This window comes from Chlorocebus sabaeus, chromosome 11 (assembly GCF_047675955.1).
Source record: "Chlorocebus sabaeus isolate Y175 chromosome 11, mChlSab1.0.hap1, whole genome shotgun sequence".
In the NCBI taxonomy this organism is placed as follows: domain Eukaryota; kingdom Metazoa; phylum Chordata; class Mammalia; order Primates; family Cercopithecidae; genus Chlorocebus; species Chlorocebus sabaeus.
Window position 1 is genome coordinate 115,116,351 of NC_132914.1, and position 27,693 is coordinate 115,144,043.

At 45.8% G+C, this 27,693-nt stretch overlaps 1 protein-coding gene across 1 annotated transcript in view; it reads right to left on the bottom strand.

The window, feature by feature from the left end:
• Positions 1–9,053, bottom strand: part of KSR2 (kinase suppressor of ras 2) — a 515,890-nt gene extending 506,837 nt beyond the window's left edge. The window contains exon 1 of the mRNA XM_008004868.3: positions 7,755–9,053. Within this exon, the coding sequence (XP_008003059.1) occupies positions 7,755–7,934 (180 nt within the window). The 5' untranslated portion in view covers positions 7,935–9,053. The remainder of the gene's footprint in view (positions 1–7,754) is intronic.
• Between the last annotated feature and the right edge of the window lie 18,640 nt (positions 9,054–27,693).

Consider the following 27,693-nt stretch of genomic DNA (forward strand, 5'->3'; position numbering starts at 1 on the left):
TTGTTCACTAGACCCCCAATAAACCACACCTCCTGGAATCCATAGCCACGGTGACTCTGGGCTTATCTATGTAACATGCTCTGGCGAAGAGGGCATTAGCAAAGGTTGCAGAACCAAGGCTTAGGAAGGGCTTGTGCACTGAGGCCTGTCCTCTGGGAACGCCATTGCTGCCACCATGTAAGAAACCTGGGCTATCCTGCCAGAAAAGCCATGGGGGGAGCAGAGAAGTGAGGCACTGCAGCCAACCACCAGCCATGTGAGCAGGGCCATCTTGGACTCTCCAGCCACAGTCAGGCCATCAGATGAACACAACCACAAGTGACTCAGGCAAGACCTGCAGAACTGGCCAGCTAAGTCCATACCTGACTGCAGGCACCTGAGCAAATGATGATTGTTTTAAGCTACTAAGTTTTGAGGTGGCTTGTTCTCTAGCAATACATAACTGATATGACAGCTTATCATTAGCTGTGGCAGAGACTATTAGCTATTCAGCAAACACTATTTTCTTTTTCTTTCTTTTTTCTTTTTCTTTTTTTTTTTTTTTTAAAGACAGGTTCTGACTCTGTCACCGAGGCTGGAGTGCAGTGGTACAGTCTCGGCTCACTGCAACCTCCGCCTTCTAGGCTCCAACCATCTTCCCACCTCAGCCTTCCGAGTAGCTGGGACTATAGGCACGTGCCACCACACCTGACTAATTTTTGTATTTTGGTAGATATGGGGCTTCACCACATTGTCTAGGCTGGTCTCGAACTCCTGGGTTCAAGCAACCCTCCTACCTTGGCATCCCAAAGTGCCAGGATTATAGGCGTGACCCACCACACCAGCCTATTCTCTCTTCTTCCTGAGCCCACAGCTAAACTTCATTCTCCATCTTCTTTGCAGTGCTGTGACTGAATGCTCGCTAAGGAAATGCAAGCATAAGGGAATGCACTGATGAGGGCAACTTTGGGAAATAAGGCTTGTCTTCTCTGCACTTTCTCCCCCTTCTAGATGCACCAATGATAATGCTGCAGAGGGGAAGGGGTCTGGAGCATGAGAGAATGGCCCACCACCTGCCAACCAAGAACACCCTCCTTGGACTGTTTAGTGAACAAGAAAAGGGCATTTAGGGGTCTATGTCTTATAGTCTGTCCTAATTAATACACTAACTTCGAAGCTTCTCCGACCAAGATGGGAGTCTATTTCCCCATCCTCTATGCCCAGACTGGCCATGGGACTTACATTATCTCACAACTCCAATGGAAGTAATATTCTGTGATTTCCAAATACTAAGACCCCTTGCCACTTTCCCTCTTGCTCTCTAGGAATACTGGAGACCTGTAAGAAACCCAAGCTATCACACCACCAGGTCACAGGGAGAGAAAGTCTCAGCTTTCCTGTCCTCCTCCAGCTGAACGTGGCCACATGAGTGGAGCTCAGGCAAGACCAGCAGAACCCTCCTGCCAAGCCCAACCCCCAGAATCATGAAAATAACAAATTGTTGTCTTAAGCCCAAAGTTTTCCAAACAAAATTAAGTTTAAAGATAGTTCATGACACAGCAATAGAAAATTGAGATGGAATATATGAAGAGCAAAAAAACGACAGGAGGCCGGGCGTGGTGATTACACCTGTAATCTCAGCACTTTGGGAGGCCAAGACAAGAGGGTAGCTTGAAGCTAGGAGTTTAAGACCAGCCTGGGCAACAAAGCAGAACACCGTCTCTATAAAACAAAATTTAAATTAGTTGGGTGCAGTGACATGTGCCTGTAGTCTCAGCTACCCAGGAGGCCGAGACAGGAGGATGGCTTGAGCCCAGAAGTTCAAGGCTGCAGTGAGCTATGATCGCACCACTGTACTCCAACCTGGGTGACAGAGCAAGACCCTGTCTCTAAAAAAAAAAAAAAAGCTACGATACCCTTGCTATACAAGGAGATTCTATACTTGTCCAACCCCAACTCCTAATATTTTTTTCCCCTTGCAATTTAACTAAAACAGAATCCAGCTCAGAACTACTTCTACTTGGCTAGTACTCTCCCATTCTAGTGTCACTTGCTCACGTTAGGGTGGTCTCTGTCTTTCAGAGTTTCTCCCCTCACATCCGTCCTAGAGTCTAGGGATTAGCAAGCTACAGCCCATGGGCCCAATATGACTCATCACCTGGGTTTGGTTTGGTTTTGTTTTTTAGTGTTTTGTTTTGCTTTTTGTTTTTGAGATGGAGTCTTCCTCTGTCACCCAGGTTGGAGTGCAGTGGCGCAGTCTTGGTTCACTGCAACCTCCATCTCCGGGGTTCAAGTGATTCTCCTGCCTCAGCCTCCCGAGTAGTTGGGATTACAGGCACCCGCTGCCGTGCCCCACTAATTTTTGTATATTTAGTAGAGACGGGGTTTCGCCATGTTGGCCAGGCTGGTCTCGAACTCCTGACTTCAAGTGATCCACTCACCTCAGCCTCCCAAAGTGCTGGGATTACAGGCGTGAGCCACTGTGCCTGGCCACCATCACCTGTTTTTGTAAGGCCCAGAAACTACAGTTTGTACAACTATGAATATAAAAAAAAAACAAAAGAAAAATATTCATGACATGCAAAAAGTATATCAATTTCAAGTTTCAGGGTCCATAAATAAAGTTTTATTAGAAAACTGCCTCCCGCCAGGTTGGGCTTGATGGCTCACACCTATAATCCCAGCACTTTCAGAGGCTGAGGTGGGCGGATCACTGGAGGTCAGGAGTTTGAGACCAGCCTGGCCAATAGGCTGGTCTGAAACCCCATCTCTACTAAAAATACAAAAATTAGCCAGGTGTGATGGCGCAGGCCTGTAATCCCAGCTACTCAGGAGGCCAAGACAAGAGAATCGCTTGAACCTGGGACGCAGAGGTTGCAATGAGCCAAGATCACACCTCTGCACTCCAGCGTGAGCAACAGAGTGAGACCCTGTCTCAAAAGAAAAAGAAAACTGCCCCACCCATTCATGTATGTACTGCCCATGGCTGCCGCATGCTGCAGCACAGAGTCAAGTAGCTTTGATGAAAATTGCAGGGTTCACAAAGCCTGAACTCTTTACCATCTGTCCCTTTCCAGAAAAAGTTTGCCAGCCCCTGCTGTAGGCTGCCATCCAAGGCAGGTGAATCGCTTGAGCCCAGGAGTTCAAGACCAGCTGGGGCAACGTAGCAAAACCTTGTCTCTATTTTTAAAAATGCAAAAAATTAGCCAAGCATGGTGGTGCATACCTGTAATCCCAGCTACTCAAGTGGCTGAGGCAGGAGGATCACTTGAGCCCTGGAGGTCAAGGCTGCAGTAAGCCATGATTGCGCCACTGCACTCCAGCCTGAGTTACAGAATAAGACCCTGCCTCAGAAAAACAAAACAAAAAAGCTTATACTTTTCTATTATATTCATTCCAAAAGCTTTGAAGACTTCTATCTCCTTCCGCAAAGGGATGAAACTTTGTTGGTCTGACTCTCTAATCTTTAGCTGGATCCCAGAAGTTAGTGGCCTAAATTCATTTCCTATGACAGGCTACCAGGTACCCTCCATTCTGGGCAAAATGGTCTCTAGGCTGCCCCCATGATGGCATTCAAATACCTTCATCTGGTTCGTTGTTCTTGTCCAGCAAGCTCTCCCCTTTTGCTGCAGTCTAAACCCTCCTCATCCTTCACTCCAAATCCCCATCTCCCCAACCAAGAAGGTTTCCCTGCTTTGCCAAATGTTTTCCCAGGTATATTCTATGGAACAAAAATCCCAAGAGAAATCCTTGGGCTGGGTGTGGTGGCTCACACCTGAACTTTGGGAGGCCTAGGCGGGCAGATCACCTGAGGTCAGGAGTTCAAGACCAAACTGGCCAACAAGACAAAAGCCCGTCTCTACTAAAAATACAAAAATTACCTGGGCGTGGTGGTGGGCATCTGTAATCCCAGCTATTTGGGAGGCTGAGGCAGGAGAATCACTGGAACCCAGGAGGCGGAGGCTGTAGTGAGCCGAGATCGCACCACTGCACTCCAGCCTGGGTAACAGAGCAAGACTCCATTCTATTTTCTCTTGGAGGCCTAATACACATAGGTAGCATATTAAAGGCTCTGAGAAGTCCTGCAGTAAAGATGCCTGTTTCCCTTTGCTTAGCTCAACTCTTCCCAAACTTATTAACCATAGAATTTGTTTTGTCCACAGAACACTTATTAACTACCAGCATTAAGTACAGTGCCTGGATGTCAGCATTTGTTGAAAGAATGAAAAATGCTAACATCCCAGAATTAGGGTTCTACAGAACATACTTTGGAAATGTTATTCAAGCTCCTCCTCCTCTCTCTCTAATCTGAACTGCTCCCTTCCATGCCATCTAGTCAACACCATGTAATGCCAATCGTTATCATCATCACAGCTGTCATTCATTAACACCTGCAGCCACTCTGTTCCAGATAGCGCTAGACCCTTGAAAACATTATCTCTTTCAATCCTTATAACCACCCTCTGAAGCAGGGAAATATTATTTAATTATTGCTGTTTTGCCAAAAACTTAAAACTATAAATCAGAAAACTTAAATCACCAGCCCAAGATAAAATAAAAAGAAAAGATAGAATTTACAACTATATCAGTCTGACTCAAAGTTCATGAACTTTCTTTTCCACCAAAATATCTTCTGATAATGTGCCATGGCTGCCATCACTGGCTGTCCACTTACTTAATATCTACCTGTGCCTCCTTCCACACTAGCAGAGCCCTGATTTTGCATGGAGTGGCAACATGTCATTTCAGGCAATGGATCATGATCCATCTAAGCCGATCGTGGTGGTGTTCCCACTTCCCCACCTCCCGGGCTCCCTTGCAGCTAGGACTCAGTTCTGGCCAAGAAGATATAATCAAATCATCTGCAAGGTGAGGAGGAAGAGATGTCCTGGGGCACCCTTTATTCCTTTACACTCACTAGGTCCTGCTCTTTGCTACCTTGAACCCAGATGTAATTGCTGAAGCTGCAGGAACCATCTTGCAACCACAAGAGAAAAGCCATGAGAATTCCCAAAGACATCAGCCCTGGTATTACTGACCTACTGAGCCAACCGAAGCAGCTATATGTCTCCAGAATTCTTGTTACATGAAGAGAAACCATTATTTGCCTTACTGCTGTGATTGGGTTTTCCATTTCATGCAGCTGAACAAAAACAGGCCTAATGGGCCCACACGTTGTCCCCCATATTATTTACCACTTGGTCTTTATCATTATTTCACATACACATTATTCTGTCATGAAGTATGCGTCCTGAAGGCCAAGTCCACCTTGCCTATTTTTGTTGCTACAGAAGTGTATACATGCTATTCAATGCTGTTCATTATCACCCTTTTCAGGGATCATCTATTCAACTTATTCCTTGCATTAGTGTCAGCAAGCAGTGAGTTTTCACCATTAAATAGCTGAAATATCACATCTTTCTCCTAATGGATTAGCATCTCAAAGTGTCCATTTGAAAACGTGTCAGAAATACCTGAACTGTTTATTACACGCAGATTTCTTGGCCCTCTCGCTAAACCCAGCTAAATTAGAATCTCTAGGGTTAGAGAAGCTGAGACTCTGCATTTTAACAAGCACCCTCATATGGTTCTGATATCCAAAATTAGAAAATTCCGTGCACCCAAATGTTAGGATTGGCTGGACTCGTCTGGACCCTGAGTTACTAGCCCCTCTGCAGGGGCCCTCCCTAACCCTACAAATCTGGGAAATAGAAATTGGAATCATTGCTCAAGACCATTCCCTGGGCAAGATGGATGAAAGTGGTTGGCATGCTCTGTAGCATACTGGGATGAGGGAACTGAAAACAGATGCATTTCCTACAACTGCAACTCCCCCATAGCCATCCTACCAGTGCCTCCATCCCCCCAGTTTAAAAGGAAAACCACTATGCAGAAAGAAGGCAATGCCCACTGCGGCACATCCCCATCCAGGAAGCTATCAGAGGATGGAGCATGTTTGAAACAGAAAAAAAAAAAAAAAAAGAAAAAGAAAACTTCGAAGAAATTTACACAGGAATACACAAACTAGCATTTGGGACTCCTGACTCAGAGGAACAGAAGAGAGCTCAGATGGCTTTTTTGGGGTTATGTATTGACCGCATGCAGTTCTGAAGAATCTGCTCTTGGGCAATGTTCAGGCAGAGACAGAAGGCTGGATCAGAACATCCCACACTTTTTCTTCCAACAGCAGAGCTCTGGCCTCACCTGCTCTCCCAAGCTCCAGGAAAGGCAATACCTGTGCCTCCCAACACAATTCCCACTCTCCCGATACACCTTGACATTGATCTTATTTCGTCTCTGAGGATCACATTTCCAGATGACAGGTGCACACAGACATGCATCCTAGGGTAGCAAACAGCATTCTCTCTCATTCTCTCTCATTCTCTCTCTCTCTCTCTCATTCTCTCTCTCTCTCCTTTTGAAGGGATGACCTCCTGCATGTTGACATCCAGCCAAATTTAAAATCACGGAAGAAAAAGAAAGACCCAAAGTGAATCCAAGAAAAGCACCTATCCAGGCTAGAACAGGGGCAGGAGAGCTACAAGATTCACTAGGGACTGACGAGTTCAGGCCTTGGGAACTCATGTGCCAGAAGCAAGATGAACGTCTCAGTACTGCTCATGCCCACTCCACCACAGGGGGAACCCCTTTTCTCCCAGCCCCACTGCCCCCACCCTTGGTGGATGCCAGCTAATGGAAGTTCTGAAATTTAATCAACCCATGTGTATAGCTGGGTTGGTTTGAGAGAAGGAAGTGAGTTGAACCCTTCAAACATTTTGAACAACGCAGATGTCCAATGATCTCATGAACACCAGGCATTTGGCAGTTCCTGTGGCTCTTTAAACCTTCCTCCTTTGACCAAATGGCCTTCAGAAAAAACTAATTTCTGCCATCTTCTTTCTGAGTAACTTTGCATCCATCCCTCATCCCATCCCACTCCCCCAAAAAACTGTTACAAACTCCCCCTCAAGTTCTGCGGGAGAGAATGTTACAAGAAGCCAAAGATAACTCCTCCTCCCCGACCCCTTTCCTCTTTCCTCGCAGCCCCACTGAGATTCAGGAGTATTCTCCTACACCACCTATGTGTGCTGATTGAGGCATATTTTTTTTTTCCTTTTATACGTTTTAGGCCTGCAACAGCTCACTGCATCAAAACGATTGGATTGGAAATGGGTAGCTCCATAGGGATTTTTTTTCATGCATCTTGCCTCCTGACATGTGTATCACTGATTTAAAAAAAAAAAAAAAAAAAATCTAAGGAGCAAAAGGAGGGCGGGGAAGAAGGCCAAGAGAAGAAGAGGTCTACAATGACAGGCGGCCCCATTCTGCGAGCAAAAACCACCTTTTGACCACCTGCAGAATGCGCAAGGTCACGTGGGTTCTCTGCAGCTCCTTAATGTATTACCCGGCACACAAGCCCCCATGGCATATAAACAAATCCACAAGCGGAAAAAAGAGAGAACTCCCTCCTCAGCCGGGAAGCGAATGATAACGGTAACAGCCGCAACAATAATAATAAATAAAGAATAACAATTACTACTACTACTACCACCACCCAGCCAAGCGCAGACGACAGCAGCACAGTAAAAGGATATCCAATGCAGGCTTTGCAAGGAGAGAAATCACAGAAAAGCAAACCGTGCCCACCTTGCTTGCCCGCACCATCACCTCCAGCCCCCAATAAACAGAGTCAGAGGGAAAGGGGACCGTGGGGAGAAAGGAGGGGGAAAGAAGGATTGCTTTTTTTTTTTTTTTTTTTCGTAGGCAACACCTACCTCCAGGGTCCGGATTTCTTTTTGTGTGAGGTCGTTGGAGGTAGCACATTTGGTCCTAAGACCTTCCAGGTTGGAGATGCTCAAGTCTATCATGTTTTGGACCAGTTCGCACTGCTGTAAGGCTTTTTGCAAACTCAGAGGCTGCTGCTCCTCGCTTTTCGTCATGTTTTCCTCATCCATCGCTTGCTCTGCAACCCCCTTCCCCTCCTCCTCCTCCCAGAGAGAAAAAAGGGGGGGGGAGTAGAGGTAGTCTACCCCTCCGCCTCTCCAACCACTGCGACTTCTCAACAATGTCTCATGAAGAAGAAATCCAACATCTCACACAGGGTTGAGGGGGTGGGAGTGGGAGGAGGGGACAAGAGCCAAAATTTATTATTTTATTTTGGGGATCAAGCGGACTCCATTAGAATGTCTCCTCTCTGAGTCTCTGGTCCCTGAAAAGGAGAGATGCTGTTTCTCAGAAGCAAACCAGGTGATGTGATGCTGTCTGTATACTTAGGGAGGAGGAGGAGGAGGAAAAAGAGGAGGAGAAGGAGGAGAAGGAGGAGAGAGAGGAGGAGGGAGAAGAGGAGGAGGGAGAGGAGGAGGAGAAGGAAAATAGCGCTCACTCTTTACACACCGGCTCCTTGAAGGACAAAATTATATATTTTTGGCTGGCTTGCTTTTATGTCAAAAAAAAATCTGGTTTGCCCCCCTCCCAGTTGCAGGGACACGGCATGGTCCACGGTTTGGAAGTGCTTTAGCGCGTTCTCAAGGTGCTGTCTGCATTGCTCCCGCGGCTGCGGCGGCTACTGCGGCTGGCTGCTGTCTCCTCCCCGCGCTGCTGCTGCTGCTGCTGCCGCCGCCAGGCTCCGGGGGTGACGGTTGCTGCAATAGCTCCTGCCTCGCTCCACACCGACATCTTGCCTGTCAATCAAAGGGCGGGGGGGAGCGAGGGAGCGCCGGAGAGGGATGGAGAGCGAGCTAGGGACCTGCAGGGGAGCGGGTTGGTGGAGAGGCGCCGTGCGCGCAGCCGCCCCAGCCGGGCCCCGGCCTCGGCGCGCCAGGGACCCGCCGAAGGAGGCGGAGGAGGAGCGCGCAGGCTCGCGCACCTGGCCGGGGACAGGGCCGGGGGGCGGGATTTCTAGGGGCTGCGGAGCTCGCGTGGCAAAGTGAAATTACTACCGGGAGTGCGTGCGAGCGAGCAAGCGAGCGATGGGCGGGCGGGGGCGCGGAGACAGAGCGCGCATCGGGCCCAGCCTGCTCCTGGGGGCGGCAGAGGAGCAGGGAGTGTGCCCGAGCCTGGAGGCTGGGCGAGGGGGCGGGGAGAGGGAGTCGGTGGCGGGGAGGGGGTGGGGGCCACTACTCCTGCACCGCTCTCGCGAGACCGAGCTGGAGTGCTGCTCAGCAGGTGCGCTCCGGCTGGGAGCAGGTGTGCGCCCAACTTTGAAACCTTCGGTGCGCGCCGGAGAGGCGTCGGCGTGAACCTGGGCACGTCTTCTCTGTCTTTGGCTCGGTGTGTGTGTGCGTGCCTTTTTGTTCGTTTGTCCTTTCTTGTTACTGGGGAAAAAATAAAACGAACCTGATGATCTTCCGTGAATTTCAGGAAGCTGCCTCCTAGACTTGGTACCCTGGCCCGCCCTGATGGCTTTCCATTTGGAGGGGGAAAGGGCCTTTGCCTTATTCTGAGTATTCCCATGTCCTACAAGGGTCTGTGTGACCTGACCCCAGCACACCTAACTGAAGTTATAACAGCAGTTATAACTGAAGTTATAACCATGTTATAACATGGTTTTTACCTTTTGAAATGGTTGGAAGCCTGGCGCGGTGGCTCACGCCTGTAATCCCCGGCACTTTGGGAGGCGGAGTCAGGAGGATCACTTGAGACCAGGAGTTTCGGACCAACCTAGGCAACAACATAGCAAGACCCTGTCGCTACTAAAAATTCAAAAATTAAAAGTGTAAATAAAATGGGTGGAAAAAAATCAAAAGAATATTTTGTGACACGTGAAAATTATGTGAAATTCACATCTCAGTGTTCACAAGTAAAGTTTTGTTGGAATACTACCATCCATCTGTTTATTGTCTGTGGTTACTTTTGCCTTGTAAAGCAGAGTTGAGTAGCTGCAGCTGAGACCGGTGGTGCACAACACCTGAAAGATTTACTGCCTGGCACTTTACAGAAAGGTTTGCTGACTCTTGATTAAATCTTTGCACTCTATGTCCACCGTGCCCAGAACATGCTTCACCCTAATCCTCTCCTGGTGGGTTTCTTCTTGTCACTGCTAACTCAAATGTCATCTCGGAGAGGCCTCATCTCCCTAATCACCTTATCTAATAGTATTCCCAACACACGTTGCCCAACAGATGTATTTAGAATAATTAGCAAAAGGCACCTTTCTCCAGGTGAACAGAGCCCTGTGCTGAGGACTGAGTAAGGAGTGATACTCAGAACACATGGTATAATATATCAACCTTAAATGAAGCCACTTGAAAAGCAGAAAGAACAGGAGCCACTGGTGGCCAAGTTGAATGACAAACTTTATTTTTAAGTTCTGGGGTGAATGTGCAGGATGTGCAGGTTTGTTACGTAGGTAAACGTGTGCCATGGTGGTTTGCTGCACGTATCAACCCATCACCTAGGTATTAAGCCCAGCATGCATTAGCTATTTTTCCTGATGCTCTCCCTCGACACACTTTTTTTTTTTTTTAAGACTGTACGCTGACCCAGCATGGTGGCTCACACCTGTAATCCCAGCACTTTAGGAGACCAAAGCAGGTGAATAGCCTGAGCTCAGGAGTTTGAGACTGCCTGGCCAACATGGTGAAACTCCATGTCTACTAAAAATACAAACAATTAGCCAGGCGTGGTGGCAGGCGCCTATAATCCCAGCTACTCCCAGGCAGGAAAGTTGCTTGAACCCAGGAGGCAGAGGTTGCAGTGAGCTGAGATTGTGCCATTGCACTCCAGCCTGAGCAACAAGAGCAAAACTCTGTCTCAAAAAAAAAAAAAAAGAAAAGAAAAGAAAAAGAAAAAAAATACTGTAAGCCATGGGATTTTATAGCTATACAGAACTGAGTCAGTATTTTCAACATCTGTCAATGAGCAGATGAAGTAAGTTCTCTATGTTCTCCATCTTTTGGACCATGAAGTTTATGAATTCCAGTTGTCTGGTAAAATTATCTCTTTTCATCTATTTTCTCCATCGTTTAGTTTTTCTTAAACATGTTAATTATGATTATTTTAAAGCATTTGTCTAACTCCAAAAACTTGATGACCTGTGGGTGTCTTTCTATTGACTATTTTTCCCTTTATTTTCAGTGATATGGTCCTGTCTCTTGGCAGGCCTTGTAATTTTTATTGAATGTCAGACATTGTGTATGAAAAAATGTACAGACTCGAGATGATAATATCTAAGTCTGGAGAGGACACACTCTTTCTCTGCAAGATAAATTGCATACAGATCAATTATCTTAATCCAATCAGGGGCTGAGCTGGGTGGAGACTGGGTTATAGTTTTGAAAAGACACCACTTCACTCTGTCCCCTACCTCTAATGCTTTGCCTTTCCAGGGTTCCAGCTAGGAACCTTGGGTGTTCACTAAGTCCCCTCTCTCTGGTCCTGGGCTCTAACCCTTATCTTCACAGCACAACAAGACTGTGGAAATGGCTCTGTTTTTCAGGGACCTTCTGCATGGCGTCTTTGCTTCTTGCCCTGCACTATTTCAGACTTTGCCAAATATCTTGAGGGGAAAACCACCATCTATCAGGCTCACTTTTCTGCCCCTCTCTTCTCCCTGGGATAATAGCCTCTCGAGTCTCCAGTTTTGTCTTTCTAGCTCTATGAGGTTGCTAAAAGTTTTGTCAGTTTCTCTGTTCCCCCAAAGCAGCCTTCATGCCTGGGAAGAGTCTAGAAACTCGGCCTCTTTCCCTGTGCCCAAATGTGCAAATATCCCCAGGGAAAAATCAGCTGCAGAATGTCAGCTCACCACACCAGAGTGTCCTTGTCTCCAGAATCTTGGCCTCTTTAGTCCTGGTTATTTCAGCAGTTCTCTGAATGTCTTAACAGATGGTGATGATGATGATGATTTAATCTGGCTTTTCTAGTTGTTCTCAGAAGTGGAAGTTTAAACAATGAAAGTAGCCCACAGGTCAAATGTCATCCATTGGCAGGGCTGTAAGCAGCACACAAACGCATCTTCTTCTTATGTTTGGAAATTGCCTCACATTATGAGTTCCACCTTTCCCTCACAGAAGCGAAAGCACTTTTCCAGAACCTTCCTTGCAAACAGGTCACATGCGATCTAGGCTGTGCCATTAGAAGATCACATGAGATTTCTGCCAGGAAGTGAGCAACAAAAGAGAGGAATCTATCTGGTAGTGAGCCTGGCAGCCAAGGCATCTGTTTCCAGGTGCTCCACCCCTGTGTAAGCTTGGTATCCATGGTGAAAGGCATGTCACGTGTTCACAGGGGCAGCCCCACAGCTGGTTTGGGAGTCATTTCTGGCTGCACAGACAGAACCTGGCTCTCTTGTCCTCCTGGAGATTCTACAGAGTTTTCAACCACCTGTCTTAGAGGCTGCCATAACAAAATACTGGATGGCTTAAACAAGAGAAATTTATTTTCTCGCTGGGCGCAGTGGCTCACACCTGTAATCCCAACACTTTGGGAGGCTGAGGCAGGCAGATTACAAGGTCAGGAGTTCAAGACCAGCCTGGCCAACATGGTGAAACCCCATTTCTACTAAAAATACAAAAAAAAAAAAAAAAGCTGGGCGTGGTGGCAGGCACCCGAAATCCTAGCTACTCAGGAGGCTAAGGCAGGAGAATCACTTGAACCTGGAACATGGAGGTTGCAGTGAGCTGAGATCATGCCACTGCACTCCGGCCTGGGGGACAGTGCGAGACTCCATCTCAAAAAAAAAAAATTATTTTCTCACTATTCTGGAAACTGGAATTCTGAAATTGGGATGCCAGCATGGTCAAGTTCTGGGTTCTGTTGAGGGCTCTCTTTCTAAAGTCTTGCAGACGGCCACCTTCTTGTTGGTAAAGAGAGAGAGAAAGATCTATCGCTTTCTCTCCTTCTCTCTCATCCTCTTCTTATAAGGCCGTAGTCCTATTGGATTAAGCCCTCACCCATAAGACATCATCTAACCTTTAATTACCTCCTAAAGATCCTACCTCCAGATACAGTTACATTGAGGGTTAGGGCTTCAACATATGATTTGGTGCAGGGAAGAGGGACCACAATTCACCGCCCTATTAAAATACTTCTGCTTAAACTACCTAGAATAGATTGTGTCATTGGTAACAAAGAACCCTGACTAATGCTCGCCAGTATTTCCAAAATTAAGAGATACTACCCCAAAAATGCAGATCTCTGGCCTTTCTGGAAAAAGGGGAAGAGCTGGCTGCATTGGGCAACAATTAGTTGGAAGAGAGGTAACTATCCTTTCAGATGGGGCACAGACTCTCCACTACAGTCCCACCCAGGCCTCTACATTCATTATTGATATCTCCTCCCTGGCTCCTGTAGGCATTTGAGTTTGATGCCTCTGGTGAAGGGTTTTGCACCTCAAACTAGTAAGAATGTCATCAATTTCAAAGAATGGAAGCTGATGGATGATAATTTTGTTGTTGATGATGCTGTTGTTGTTATTGTTGATGTATTTCACTCTAGAAACTGCATACTAACTCTGAAGGCCATATGTCTCAGAGTGGCTTTATTAATAGTGGGAATAAATTATTGTTACTGGGCGACTGAATGAGCTGGATTTGGCAGGAGGAGAGACAGGTGGGAATCAAGAACTGGCTTTCTTTTCCTTCTTCCACTGCTTATCAACCTTAAGATCCACTGCCAGGGCTCCCTGCTCTGCCCTGGGCAATATCTTAGTAAATCTCTTAGCTTTTCAGTTAGTTTCAACTAAGAATCTCATCAGACATTAAAAGTCCAGTCCAGGCTGGGCACAGTGGCTCACACCTGTAATCCCAGCACTTTGGGAGGCCGATTTGGGTGGATCACCTGATCCTGACGTCAGGAGTTCGAGAACAGCCTGGCCAACATGGTGAAACCCCATCTCTACTAAAAAACAAAAATTAGCTAGGTGTGGTGGCAGGCACCTGTAGTCTCAGCTACTTGGGAGGCTGGGGCAGGAAAATCACTTGAACCCGGAGGGTGGAGGTTGCAGTGAGCCGAGATTGTGCCACTGCACTACAGCCTAGGAGACACAACGAGACTCAGCCAAAAAAAAAAAAAGTCCAGTCCAATCAAAACTTCATTCTCACATCCAGTTTAATACCTTGTTCCCTGCCCCTTCCAGCCTGACCCATGGATGGCTCAGGAATCTGCAGGGGAGACTAGGGTGTGTGTGTCCTCCTGATCTCCATCTCACCTTGCAGGAGAGCAGGAACTGAGGGCTAAGTGGAAAAAGTACCTTCAACTGAGAGCAGGTGAAGGGAGTCAGATGTCCTACCATGTCCTGCCAGGCACTTGCAGGCTGACTTTTGAACATGGGGCACACTGGGGGATCTTTAGAGACCCTCATGGGGACCTTATCGGGACTCAATGCACACACTGGGTGGTCTTTTGCAGACCAGTTTTCCATTCATACTGCAGCAAGTACCCCACATCTTCTTTCTGAGGTCCCTTTGCTGAAAGGATGCCCTCTTGGGTAAGTCTTTTCAGGATGGCTCAAGCCCAAGTGTGCTCAGAGGTAGTCACCTGACTCACAGGAAACAGGACACACCTTTGCCCTGCAGAATGGCAATCGCAGGCTACTCCTCCTGCTGCCCTCTCTCCGCACTCTGCCATCTTGGGCAGCCCCAGGCAGCCTTCAGCCAGCAGTGAGGTGCCAGCATCTCCGTTTGGTGCACCCAAGTCTCACGAGTGACCTTTTGTTGAACCCCCTTCTCTTGGCTTGTGGTTGGGAAAGAAAAAGAAAATCCCCTACAAAGACCTGTCATGGAAACCTCTTCTGGACAAAATCTTGATCTTGTCTTACATAGGCTGGAGGCTGATGGTTACTGATAGTCAAAGGACCAGTCTAGCTACCTCTTAATAGAAGGAGGAAGTGTTGTCACCCACTGCCCTCACCTTGGAAGCTTTAGCTGAAGTTCTGGGTCAACAAGAAAAGTCTCATTCCACATCCAGTTATGTTAGCTATGAGCTGGACCCAATATTTTCAAAGTTGCATTCTGAGGACGCAAATGGGGAAATGGCAGATTAGGAGGAGGGGGGGATACCAATGCCCCTGGAACTAAACAGAACGAATACTGACTTGTCCTTGAAGAGTTCACCACATTGCTTTCCCAGGGAATTTTTTTTCTTTTTTTTCTTTTAATAAATTTTGCAGAGGCAGGGTCTCGCCAGTGTTGCCCAGACTGGTCTCAAACTCCTGGGCTCAAGTGATCCATCCGTCTTGGCTTCCCAAAATGCTGGGATGACAGGTGTGAGCCACCACGCCTGGACTCCTTTTGTCTTTTTCTACTGATTCTTGTGGGGAGAAAAAAAATCTCGCAATGCTATCCCCTAAAATACAACCAAATCTTCCATAGCTGTTAGAGGATTATTATTGTTTCATTCTAACTCACTGATCCTTGAAACATAAATGATTTTTTAAAAATACCTTCTACTTGCTGGCCGGGCGCAGTGGTTTACGCCTGTAATCCCAGCACTTTGGGAAGCCAAGGCAGGCAGATCACCTGAGACCACCCTGGCCAACATAGTGAAGCCCCATCTCTACTAAAAATACAAAAATTAGCCAGGCGTAGTGGCAAGTGCCTGTAATCCCAGCTACTCAGGAGGCTGAGGCAGAAGAATCGCTTGAACCTGGGAGGCAGAGGTTGCGGTAAACCAAGATTGTGCCACTGCACTTCAGCCTGGGAGACAGAGCAAGACTCCATCTCAAAAAAAAAGAAAAGAAAAGAAAAAGAAAAACACACCTTTCTACTTGAGAGGCTGAGGTGGGAGGATCACTTGAGCCCTGGGATTTGAGGCTGTAATGTGTTATAACTATGCCTATGAATAGCCACTGCACTCCAGCCTGGGCAACACAGTGAAGCCCTATATCTAGAAAAAAAAATTACCTTTGATGAGGGCAGGCAGAAAGTGCCTATCTTTAACCTTGTAAGGTTTTTCTAACATCAGAAAACAGATTTTTCACTCCAGCCTGGGCAACACAGTGAGATCCCATCTCCAGAAAAGAAATTACTATTGATGAGGATAGGCAAAATGTTCCTATCTTGAATTTTGTAAGGTTTTCTTTACAATATCAGAAAATATATTTTTCTAGAGTTCTTCTCCTTTTGGCTTTTTGCCTTGTTGTCTCTTAATTTCCATTGTGAGCAAGGCAACCAGATCACTCTCTTGATGGTGAGATAATTTGAGCTCACGGTAATGGACAATTTAGTCCAGTGATTTATGCTAGCTTTACAAATTAAGCACTCAACGATGCACTGTGAATTTTCAGATATAGCACCCTCAGGATGGGACAGGATGTGTACTGTGGTACTCTCCAAGTACTTAAAGATGTATAGCCAAGAAATGCCATTGAAAATTGCAGTAAAGTAATGCCATCAACACAATTCACTCACTTCTTACGCCATCTCGTCTATGAAGTTCAAGATCAGCATTAGCCTGAACAGCGTCTTTGTATGAATCAGAAAAGGGCATCCACTTTGCAAAAGTACCAGAGGTCTCAACCCAGGGGGCAGAGCACAATCTAGATTTCAGATTTGCACCCCAATCTGGGCGCCCTGTGCAGGCAACAAGCTGTGTGGCATCCATCAGAGATAGCCCTGATGAAATTCCCGATTCTTTTGTTTTTATTGTGGTAAAACATATATAAGATAAAATTTACCACTAGTGACTTTTAGTGCATTCACAATGCTGTGCAACTATTGCCACTATCTAGTTCCAGAATGTTTTTATTACCCTGAAAGAAAATCCTGGCCCGGTGTGGTGGCTCATGCCGGTAATCCCAGCACATTGGAAGGCGGAGGCGGGCAGATCATGAGGTCGTTTGAGACCAGCCTGACCAATATGGTGAAACCCATCTCTACTAAAAATACAAAAATTAGCTGGTTGTGGTGGTGTGCGCCTGTAATCCCAGCTATTTGGGAAGCTGAGGCAGGAGAATTGCTTGAACCCAAGAGAAGGAGGCTGTAGTGACTGAGATTGTGCCACTGCACACTCCAGCCTGGGCAACAGAGCAGGACTCTGTCTCAAAAAAAAAAAAAAAAAAAAGCATGCATACATTGACTTACACATTTCTTGAGTGGCTACAATGTGCCAGATATGATGCTGTATGTGTAAGATTAAAATATTAATCAAGTGTATGCATTAGTATTCTTTTAGTTGCAAGGAACAAAACCCCCACACACCCAGTTTAGGCAAAAGAAAGTAACTCATATAATCGAGAAGTTTAAAGGTGACTCTTACTCTGGTCTAGGATATTTCTTTTCTGTCTGCATCTCTCAGCACTACTTTGTTGTTGGCATCATTTTTAGGTGGCTTTTTCCCAGATGTAAGAAGGACAACTGCAGAATGCTGAGCAACCCTATCAGGGATACAGTATCTCTCCCATTAGTTCTAGCATAAATTGTACAATTAACTTGCACTGACCTGGTCCAGACACATATACTCCTGAGTCAGTCACATTCACCAAGGGGATGGAATGTGTGTGTGGATGGGCCTGGCCTGGGTTGTAGGGCCGCCCTGGAACCTAGGGAGTGGTACTGATGCTACTCAAACCGTGTGGTATGAGATCAGGAAAGGGCTGGTCTTTCCCTCCAAAAAGGCGGGGCTGCTGTTACCGGAAGGATCATGGATGCCTGGGCGCGGTGGCTCATGCCTATAATTCTAGTACTTTGGGAGGACGAGGCAGGCAGATTGTCTGAGCTCAGGAGTTCAAGACCAACCTGGCCAACATGGCGAAACCCTGTCTCTACTATAAATACAAACAATTAGCCACACGTGGTGGAGCACGCCTGTAATCCCAGCTACTCAGGAGGCTGAGGCAGGAGAATTGCTTGAACCCAGGAGGCAGAGGTTACAGTGAACCGAGATCACACCACTGTGCTCCAGCCTGGGTGACAGAGACTCTGTCTCAAAAAAAAAAAAAGAAGCATGGATGGATGTCGGAAAGGCAAAAACATCAGCAATATTCCACCATTCTTGGGGAAGTCATAGTCTAGTTCGGGGACCCGTGTAAACAGAGCCTGTAATTATAGCAAATTCTGAGAATAAAGGAGAGGAGTCCTTTAACCCTGAAAGGAAAAGTGGGAAGATTCTGAGAAGGCTCTGGTGAGATGATCCAGAAGCTAAGATTTAAAAAGGAATGGGAATCGTTCAGGTACACATAGAGGACCTGGCTTGTGAGTCACAAGAAACATACACTTGCCACTTTTTTTTTTTTCCTTAGATGGAGTTTCGCTCTGTCACCAGGCTAGAGTGCAGCCGCGCGGTCTCAGCTCACTGCAACCTTCGCCTCCCGGATTCAAGTAATTCTCCTGCCTCAGCCTCTCGAGAAGCTGGATTACAGGCATGCCCCTCATGCCTGGCTAATTTTTTGTATTTTTAGTAGAGACAGAGTTTCTGGTTGCCATCTTGGCCAGATTGGTCTCAAACTCGAACTCTAACCTCAAGTGATCCACCCTCTTCGGCCTCCCAAAGTGCTGAAATTACAGGCATGAGCCACTGCGCCCAGCCTTGTCACAATTATTTTTAAAGTTGCAACTGAAATACTAATCTGTCAGGTTCTATCTTAAGAAGGATTATGTTGGTGAATCACATGTGGCAGTCTCATACCTTGACTCTGAACTGGGATATTTCGCTGATTAGCTTAAGCCAAGACACTACAGGGTGGCCAATCATCGTGGTTTACCTGGGACTAAGGGGGTTTCTAAGATGTGGGACCTCCAGTGCTAAAGCTGGAACAGATGAAGGCAAACTGGGACAACTTCATCATCCTAGAGTTAAGTCCCCAGTTCACGAGCACCTAGAGTGTGCGTGGAGTTGGGATCAGTGCTACAGGAGCACACACTGTTATGTATGAATGATCTCAGCATGCAAACGAAACTTGTACATGAATGTTCATGGCAGTACTATTCACAATAGCCAAAAGGTGGAAACAATCCAAATGCCCATCGATGGGCCAGGCACAGTGGCTCATACCTGTAATCCCAGCACTTTAGGAGGCGGAGGGTGGTAGATCACCTGACGTCAGGAGTTTGAGACCAGCCTGGCCACCATGGCAAAACCCGTCTCTACTAAAAATACAAAAATTAGCTGGGTGTGGTGGTGTGCACCTCTAATCCCAGCTACTTGGGAGGCTGAGGTAGGAGAATCGCTTGAACCTGGGAGGCAGAGGTTTCAGTGAGCCAAGATCATGCCACTGCACTCCAGCCTGGGCGACAGAGCAAGACTGTCTCAAAAAAAAAGAAGAAGAAAAAAGAAAAAGAAATGTCCATCGATGAATACATGCTACCATATGGATGAACCCTGAAACACTATGCTAAGTGAAAGAAGCCAGTCACAGAAGACCTCATTGTATAGTTCTTTATATGAAATATTCAGAACAGGCAAATCCATCCAGACGGAAAGCAGATTAGTGGTTGCCAGGGGGCAGGGGAAGGAGGGTGGGGAGTGACTGCTAAATGAGTATTGGGTAATGAAAAACTTCTGGAACTATATAGTGGTGATGATTACACAATATGAATGTGCTTAATGCCACTGATGGTATACTTTGGTTAAATGCTAAATTTCGTAAGTGTGTTTTACCACAATAAAAATGTAAGAATAATTTTTAAAAGAGTGAACCCTACCTCCCAAAGGGTTTATTAACTAGATACACTAACAGGCAGCCCTCAGGGTCAAATTTAGCCTACATATGAGTTTCATTTGGCTACACAGAGTTTTTAAAAAGTCTGAGTTTGCTGCTAACATTTAGAAAATGGCATGTTTCACCTAAAACTTCTGACCACCAGTTTATTTTGAAAAACTCCCAAAACCCAGCCCTACTTGAGCTCCTTTTCCCGCTGGCAACATCAGGATGGGGGTGGAGTGGCTTCTCTGCTTGGGGACAGACACTTTCCAGTTCTTTTAATCCCCTTCCCCTAACCCTCACTTTGGCTCCCTCCCACCTCTGCTGTGACTGCCTGGTTCCCTTAGGCACTAACGTGTAGAATTTCCAGTACTTGCACAAATCAATTAGAAGACAGATAGATAATCAAGTAAGGAAATGAAACAAAACACATGGTGACTTCCATTTTTATTCCTTTCTAAATGAGATGTCAGTGGGTTACCATTTCGCCCAAAATGTTATATGACTGTTGAAGTCCTTAGCCTGTAAGGGGTAAGAACAGTTCCCCTTAAAGCAGCGGCTCATCACTTTAGCTACACACGGGAATCACCTCGGAAACTTGATTTTTATTTTTTATTTTTTTCTGGAGACAGGGTCTTGCTCTGTCGCCGAGGCTGGAGTGCAGTGGCGTGATCACAGCTCACTGCAACCTCGACCTCCTGGGCTCAAGTGATCTTCCCACTTCAGCCTCCCAAGTAACTGAGAATACAGGTGTGTGGCACCACGCCTAGCTATTTATTTATTTATTTATTTTTATTATTTTATTTTTTATAGAACCAAGGTCTCCCCTGTGTTGCTCAGAGTGATCTCCTATTTCAAGACTCAAAGCAGCCTTCTGTCTTGGCCTTCCAAAGTGCTGGGATTACAGGCATGAGCCACCGTGCCCAGCCGGCGAAACGTTAAAAACTATCAATGCCTGGATCCTACCCGCTAAAGATTCTGATTTATCTGGTCTGAGGTACAATCCAGGCATCAAAATTTTTCACAACTTCCCAGGTGATTCTAATGTGCAGCCAAACTTGAAAACTACCACTTTACAGCTTCCATTTATTTATTTAAGACAAAGTCTTGCTCTGTCACCCAGGCTGGAGTGCAGTGGCGCCATCTCTGCTCACTGCAACCTTTGTCTCCCAGGTTCAAGTGATTCTCCTGCCTCACCCTCCCAAGAAGGTGGGATTACAGGCAGCCACCACCATGCCCAGCTAATTTTTGCATTTATAGTAGAGATGGTGTTTCTCCATGTTGGCCAGCAGTGGCACTCTGCAAATTTCCTTTTATTTACTTATTTATTTATTTACTTACTTACTTACTTACTTACAGGGTTTCACTTTGTCCCCCAGGCTGGAGTGCAGTGACGTGATCTCAGCTCACTGCAACCTCTGCTTCCCAGGTTCAAGCAGTTCTCCTGCCTCAGCCTCCTGAGCAGCTGGGATTACAGGTGCCCGCCACCACACGTGGCTAATTTTTTGTATTTTTAGTAGAGATGGGGTTTCACCACGTTTGCCAGGCTAGTCTTGAACTCCTGACTTCCAGTCATCCGCCCGCCTCGGCCTCCCAAAGTGCTGGGATTACAGGCGTGAGCCACGCACCCTGCCCCAACTTCTGTTTAAAAAATTATCTTCTGTGGGCCTCAGATGCCAAGGACCCAACTACACACAAAAATCTTTGTAGTTTCGCTGCTGTGGTGGCTCATGCCTGTAATCTTAGCACTTTGGGAGGCCGAAGAGGGTGGAGAATTGCTTGAACTCTGGAGGCAGAGGTTGCAGTGAGCCAAGATTGCGCCATTGCACTCCAGCCTGGGCAACAAGAGCAAAACTCCGTCTCAAAAAAAAAACAAACAGAATCTTTCTAGTTTCAACTCAAGTGTGTTTTGTTGTTCTTGGTATATACCTTTACAGATACATTCTATCTTCAGCTGTCCACCAGGCATCTTGGCAGATACAAGAAACATATGAATAATCTATTTTCAGATTTTTTTTTTGGAGGAGAATCTGTTGATTCATTATCAAATACAGCATTTGGCTCTAGCTCGTGCCTGTAATCCCAATGCTTTGTGAGGCAGAGGCAGGAGGATCATTCGAGCTCAAGAGTTTGAGACCAGACTGAGCAACATAGTGAGATCTCCCCACTCCTCTCTCTTTTTAAAAATTAAAAATTAGCCAGGCATGGTGGTGTGTACCTGTAATCCCAGATACTCAGGGGGCTGAGACGGGAATATCACTTGAGCCCGGGATTTTGAGGCTAGAATAAGCTATGATCACGCCACCACACTCCAGCCTGAGCAAAAGAGCAAGACCCAGTCTCTAAAAAGTATATATTATTTATTTATTCAATTATTTAGGAAAAATAGCACCTAAAGCATCTCATAAAATCTGAATGTTACCCCACACTGGTTTAACTGGTGTGAACGACTCTAGTCCACAGTGTGCTATATTCTTTTTTTTTTTTTTAGACAGTCTCACTCTGTCACCCAGGCTGAAGTGCAGTGGCACAATCTTGGCTCACTGCAGCCTTCGCCTCCCAGGATCAAGCGATTCTCCTGCCAAAGCTTCTCACAGAGCTGGTATTAATTTTTGTATTTTTAGTAGACACAGGGTTTCACCATGTTGGCCAGGCTGGTCTCGAACTCCTGACCTCAAATGATCCACCCGCCTCAGTCTCGCAAAATGCTGGGATTACAGGCATGATCCATGTCATTTCCATGGTTTATCACGTAAATACACGTGCGCTCTTCCAAGTGTGATCCATGTCATTTCCATGGTTTATCACGTAAATACACGTGCGCTCTTCCAAGTGGTCACCCCTTCTTAAAGTGCAACCATGACACAATGGCTGATACCCTGGATATGCATCTTCCACGTGCTCCTGCCTGTGGGCTCTCTCCCAGCACACCATGTAGCACTTCCGTGGTACATGATAGCAACTGCTGGAAGAAAAAGCAAAATCTGTGCTATGGTCTGGACATATTCAAGGTATGCTTTCTACTCTAATACAGACCTTTCCTGCAGCCAGCTGTGCCCTGATCGGAGAGGAAGCCCGCATCTGCCCTGCAGCTCCCATGTGGGTTATCTGTCTGGTCGGTGAAAGCAGAAAGTGCCTCCTCTTTGCACCCCACCTCACAGCTGTCTGCATCTCACCTTGTGGCACAGCGTTGACTCGGCTTCCAGCACCCATCTGTGCTTGGCAAAAAGAAAAAGAAAAAAGGAATGCATGTAGTGTGAGGACAAAAGAGCCCGTGGAGTCCCAGATGAGCTCAAATCATCCCAAATGTGATTGCCTTCTGAAAGGTACAGACCTAGGATTTATTAAGAACTCTCCTGGTACTCCAGTCTGACAAAATGAACTGAAGGTCCTTTACAAGGATCTTCTGCAAGTTTTCAACTTTCCTTTTCTTTGGAAAAAAAAATGAGGTGGGGAAAACTGAGAAATGCTGAGCTGAGCAGGTCACAGATTTTCCTGTTTTGTGCTTTTCTGCACAGAATCAGAAATCAGTTACCGGGTTAGTTTTCTTGGTAAATGGAGAACCCTTTTTATTTTCAGCATGGGAAATACACATGTTGGCTTTTCTTTTTTCAAGACAGACCTAGTCCATGATTTCCATTGAACTAGAAAGTTTATAGTCCTCAATCCTGGGATATCACTGATTCATTAATTTGTCCAATTCAAATATTGATAAATTTCTGATTGCAAATAGTCTGATTGTCAATGATAGTATTGTCATACCCAGACTGACAGGCTAGAATGACAAGAAGCTATAGAATTGGAGGGGGTGATGAACCTTCATCATCACAAATAGAGGTGGGGATCCAGGAGAGGAAGTTGAGCATTGCAGGTAGGAATATTGGCTCTAAGCCAGAGGACTTGAGTTCAAATCCCAGCTCTGCACTTCCTGATTTTGTGACCTCAGGCTAGTGGTCTCCCCTCCTGCATCTGAGTCTCCTCACCTGTAAAATGAGGGTAATAATGGTACCTGCTCAATGGGTTGTACCAAGGATTAAACATGTGTAAAGTGCTTAGAACACTGCCTGAAAATTACATGTAACTACTGCCCCCGGCAACAAAACCCACTATATAAGCAGAAGCGTTATCTGTGGCATGACAGATTTATATCCAGCTAGCATTCTTGCCAATCTATTAAAAAATTTGGCCGGGTGCTGTGGCTCATACCTGTAATGCCAGCATTTTGGAAGGCCAAGGCAGGCAGATTGCTTGAACCCAGGAGTTCAAGACCAGCCTGGGCAACATGGTGAAAGCTCATCTCTACAAAAAAACCCAAAAATTAGTTGGAGTGGTAGTGCACATTTGTGGTCCCAGCTACTCCAGGGACTGAGGTGGGTGGATGGCTTGAGCCTTGGGAGATGGAGGTTGCAGTGAGTTGAGACCGTGCCACTGCACTCTAGCCTGGGTGACAGAGCAAGACCTTGTCTCAAAAAAGAAAAAAAAAAATCTAAATTGGGTTAAAATGGGAAGGTCTGGTTCAGAATTTCTCTCTTTTTTTAAATTGAGACAGAGTTTCACTGTTATTGCCCAGGCTGGGGTACAATGGCACAATCTCAGCTTACTACAACCTCTGCCTCCCAGCTTCAAGCAATTCTTCTGCCTCCACCTCAGGAATAGCTGGGATTACAGGCGCCTGCCACCACGCCTGGCTAATTTTTTATGTTTTTAGTAGAGACGAGGTTTCACCATGCTGCCCAGGCTGGTCTCGAACTCCTGACCTCCGGTGATCCACCCACCTCAGCCTCCCAAAGTGCTGGGATTACAGGTGTGAGCCACCGCGCCTGGCCTCAGAATTTCTTAAAACGTCATGCCAGTTGTACCAGAAGCACCTGGGTTGCATATGAAAATTGCAGAATCGCAGGTGACACACTCCAGACCTACTGAATCCAGCAGCTATGGCCCGAGTGTTTATGTTCCCACAAAATTCATCTATTAAAATCCTAACCCCCGCAGGTGATGGTATATTAGAGGTGGGGAATTTGGGAGGTGTTAGGTCAGGAGGGTGGAGCTTGGAGATTGGTGCTGTTATAAAAGAGGCCCCAGAGAGATCCCTTGTCCCTTCCACCATGTGAGGGTACAGTAAGAAGATGGCTGGCCGGGCATGGTGGCTGATGCCTGTAATCCCAGCACTTTGGGAGGCTGAGGCGGGCAGATCACTTGAGGCCAGGAGTTTGAGACCAGCCTGACCAACATGATGAAACCCCATCTCTACTAAAAATACAAAAATTAGCCAGGCATGATGATGCATGCCTGTAACTCCAGCTACTCAGGAGGCTGAGGCATGAGAATCACTTGAACCTGGAGGTGGAGGTTGCAGTGAGCTAGGACCATGCCACTGCACTCCAGCCTGGGCGACCGAGTGAGGCTCTGTCTCAAAAAAGAAAAAAAAAGAAAAAGAAATTCAGCAAGTGCTAGAGAGATGTTACAGGCTCACTAACACCACATGGAGGCTTTCTCCTTGATGAAATGACTGGAAGGGTATTAAAAGGGGAATTACCTCCCCCTTGGGTGATTCAATGTCATTTAATGTTGGGTCTAAGCACCACCTAAAATCATTTCCTAGTGAGTCACAGCTGACGCGTTGTGGAGATCTTCAATAAAGTCTTTGAAAGTTTACTGACTCTGCATTTGCAAAAAAAAAAAAAAAAAAAAAAAACAAGAACAAAACTAAAAATGACCCCAGGCGATGGGAGACACCACTGGTAGACATGGTTCCTGTAGTCCATAATTCTGTTGCCATGAAAATTTAGAACTTCCCTCAGATGTCATTCTCAAAGGGTGACAGCATCAAAAGGATTTGGGTTAGGATCTGACCACCCACTTACTCACTGTGAACTTAAGCAAGTCTCCAGAAACCTTAGTTTTTCACAGCTATAAAATAAGCTGATGCTTGTTCAAGCCAAGATGAAATAAAATGATGTATGAAAAGCCCTACCACAGTGGAGGATAGATAGTTAATGTTCAACAAATGGCAGCTTTTAAAAATTACCAAGGCTTTATATTTTTAACCACTTTTACTAGTACTCTTTGTAAAGCACTGTTCTACTTCCTAAATGCAGTGTAACTACTGGATGACTCACGGTTATCATTTTGAGTGCTTCCATAGTCACTTTCTTGTCATTTGGACATATTTCAAACAGCTTCCCATACTCGCCCTCCTTCTTGGCCATCTTGAATACACAGTGGGCTGAGAACCAAGCTAAGTGTTCACCAATAGAGAACGAATTAAGTCAAGTATGGCAACATGACATAGGTAGCAAATAAAAATGCAAAATATACTTCAACAGTCATCGGAAAAATATTAATTAAAGCAACAAGATATTTTTGTCCATCAGCATAACAAATACTAAAAAGTGTAATGTTATTTAAGGTTGTTGAGGATACGGCAAATAAGCACTCCCCTACACTAATGGTGGGGGTATCAATTGATACAAACATTTTGGAGGGCAATTTGTTAGATGCATCAAAATGTAAGATGTATATAACATTTGACCCATCAATTCCACTTCTAAAAATCTGTGCAACAGGGTCTGTTCCACGTGGACACGAGAATATATGTACAAAAACACAAGTGTTAGTTGATGAAGCAGAGAAATTAGAGCCTTCGTGCATTGCCAGTGGGAATGTAAAATGGTACAACCACTATAAAAAACAGTGTAGCAGTTCCTCAAAACACGAAACATAGAATTATCATATGATCTATGACCATATGATTCCACTTTTGGGTACACACCCAAAAGAACTGAAAACAAAGATTTGGACAGATATTTGTGCACCAGCCACCAAGGTCCATACAGCATTATTCGCAAGAACCAAAAGTTGGAAACGGTCAGGTGCGGTGGCTCACCCCTGTAATCCCAGCACTTTGGGACGCCAAGGCGGGTGGATCACCTGAGGTCGGGAGTTCGAGACCAGCCTGGCCAACATGGTGAAACCCCGTCTCTACTAAAAATACAAAAAAATTAGCCAGGCATGGTAGTGTATGCCTGTAGTCCAGGTTATCACTTGAACCCAGGAGGTGGAGGTTGCAGTGAGCTACAATCGTGCCACTGCACTCCAGCCTGGGTGACAGAGCAAGACTCCACCTCAAAAAAACAAAACAAAACAAAAAGTTGGAAACAACTCAAATGTTCACCAATGGATCAAATATATAAAACACATACAATGGAATTATTCAGCCTTTAAAAAGGTAGGAAATTCTACAGTATGCTATAACATGGATAAACCTTTAGGACTGATATAGTTACTTGTCCCACTCAAATCTCATGTTGAAATGTAATCCTCCCACCAAAAAAGAAATGAGATCCCTAATGTTGGAGGTGGGGCCAGGTGGGGGTGATTAGATTATGAAAACGTTTATCATGAATGCTTTAGCACCATCCCCTTGGTGCTATCTGTATGACAGAGAGTGAATTCTCCTGAGATCTGGTTGTTTAAAAGTGTGTGGCACCTCCCCTCCCTCTCTCACTCTCTCTTTGACTCCTGCTTTCTCCCTGTGATGTGCCTGCTCCCCCTTTGCCTTCCAGATGATTGGAAGCTTCCTGAGGCCTTCTCAGAAGCAGTGGCTGCCATGCTTCCTGTATAGCCTACAGAACCATGAGCCAGATAAATCTCTTTTCTTATGGCTTACCCAGTCGCAGGTATTTCTTTATAGCAATGAAAGAATGGCCTAATACAAGGACATCATGCTTGGTGGAATAAGCCAGTTACACACACAGACACACACACACAAAAAACCCACCAACACTGTATGATTTTTTTTATATGAGGTACTAGAGTAGTCAAAATCATAAAGACAGAAAGTAGAATGGTGGTAGCCAGGAACGGGCAGGAAAATGAAGGAAAGTCAGTGTTTAAGAGAGTCCAATTTGGGAAGATGAAAATGTTCTGGGGTGGATGGTAGTGATGCTTGCACAACATCATAAATATACTTTATTTTATTTTATTTTTATTTATTTTATTTGTATTATTATTATTTTGAGACAGTCTCTCTCTCTGTTGCCCAGCCTGGAATGCAATGGCACAATCTCAGCTAACTGCAACCTACACCTCCCAGGTTCAAAAGATTTGCCTGTCTCAGCCTCCCGAGTAGCTTGGAT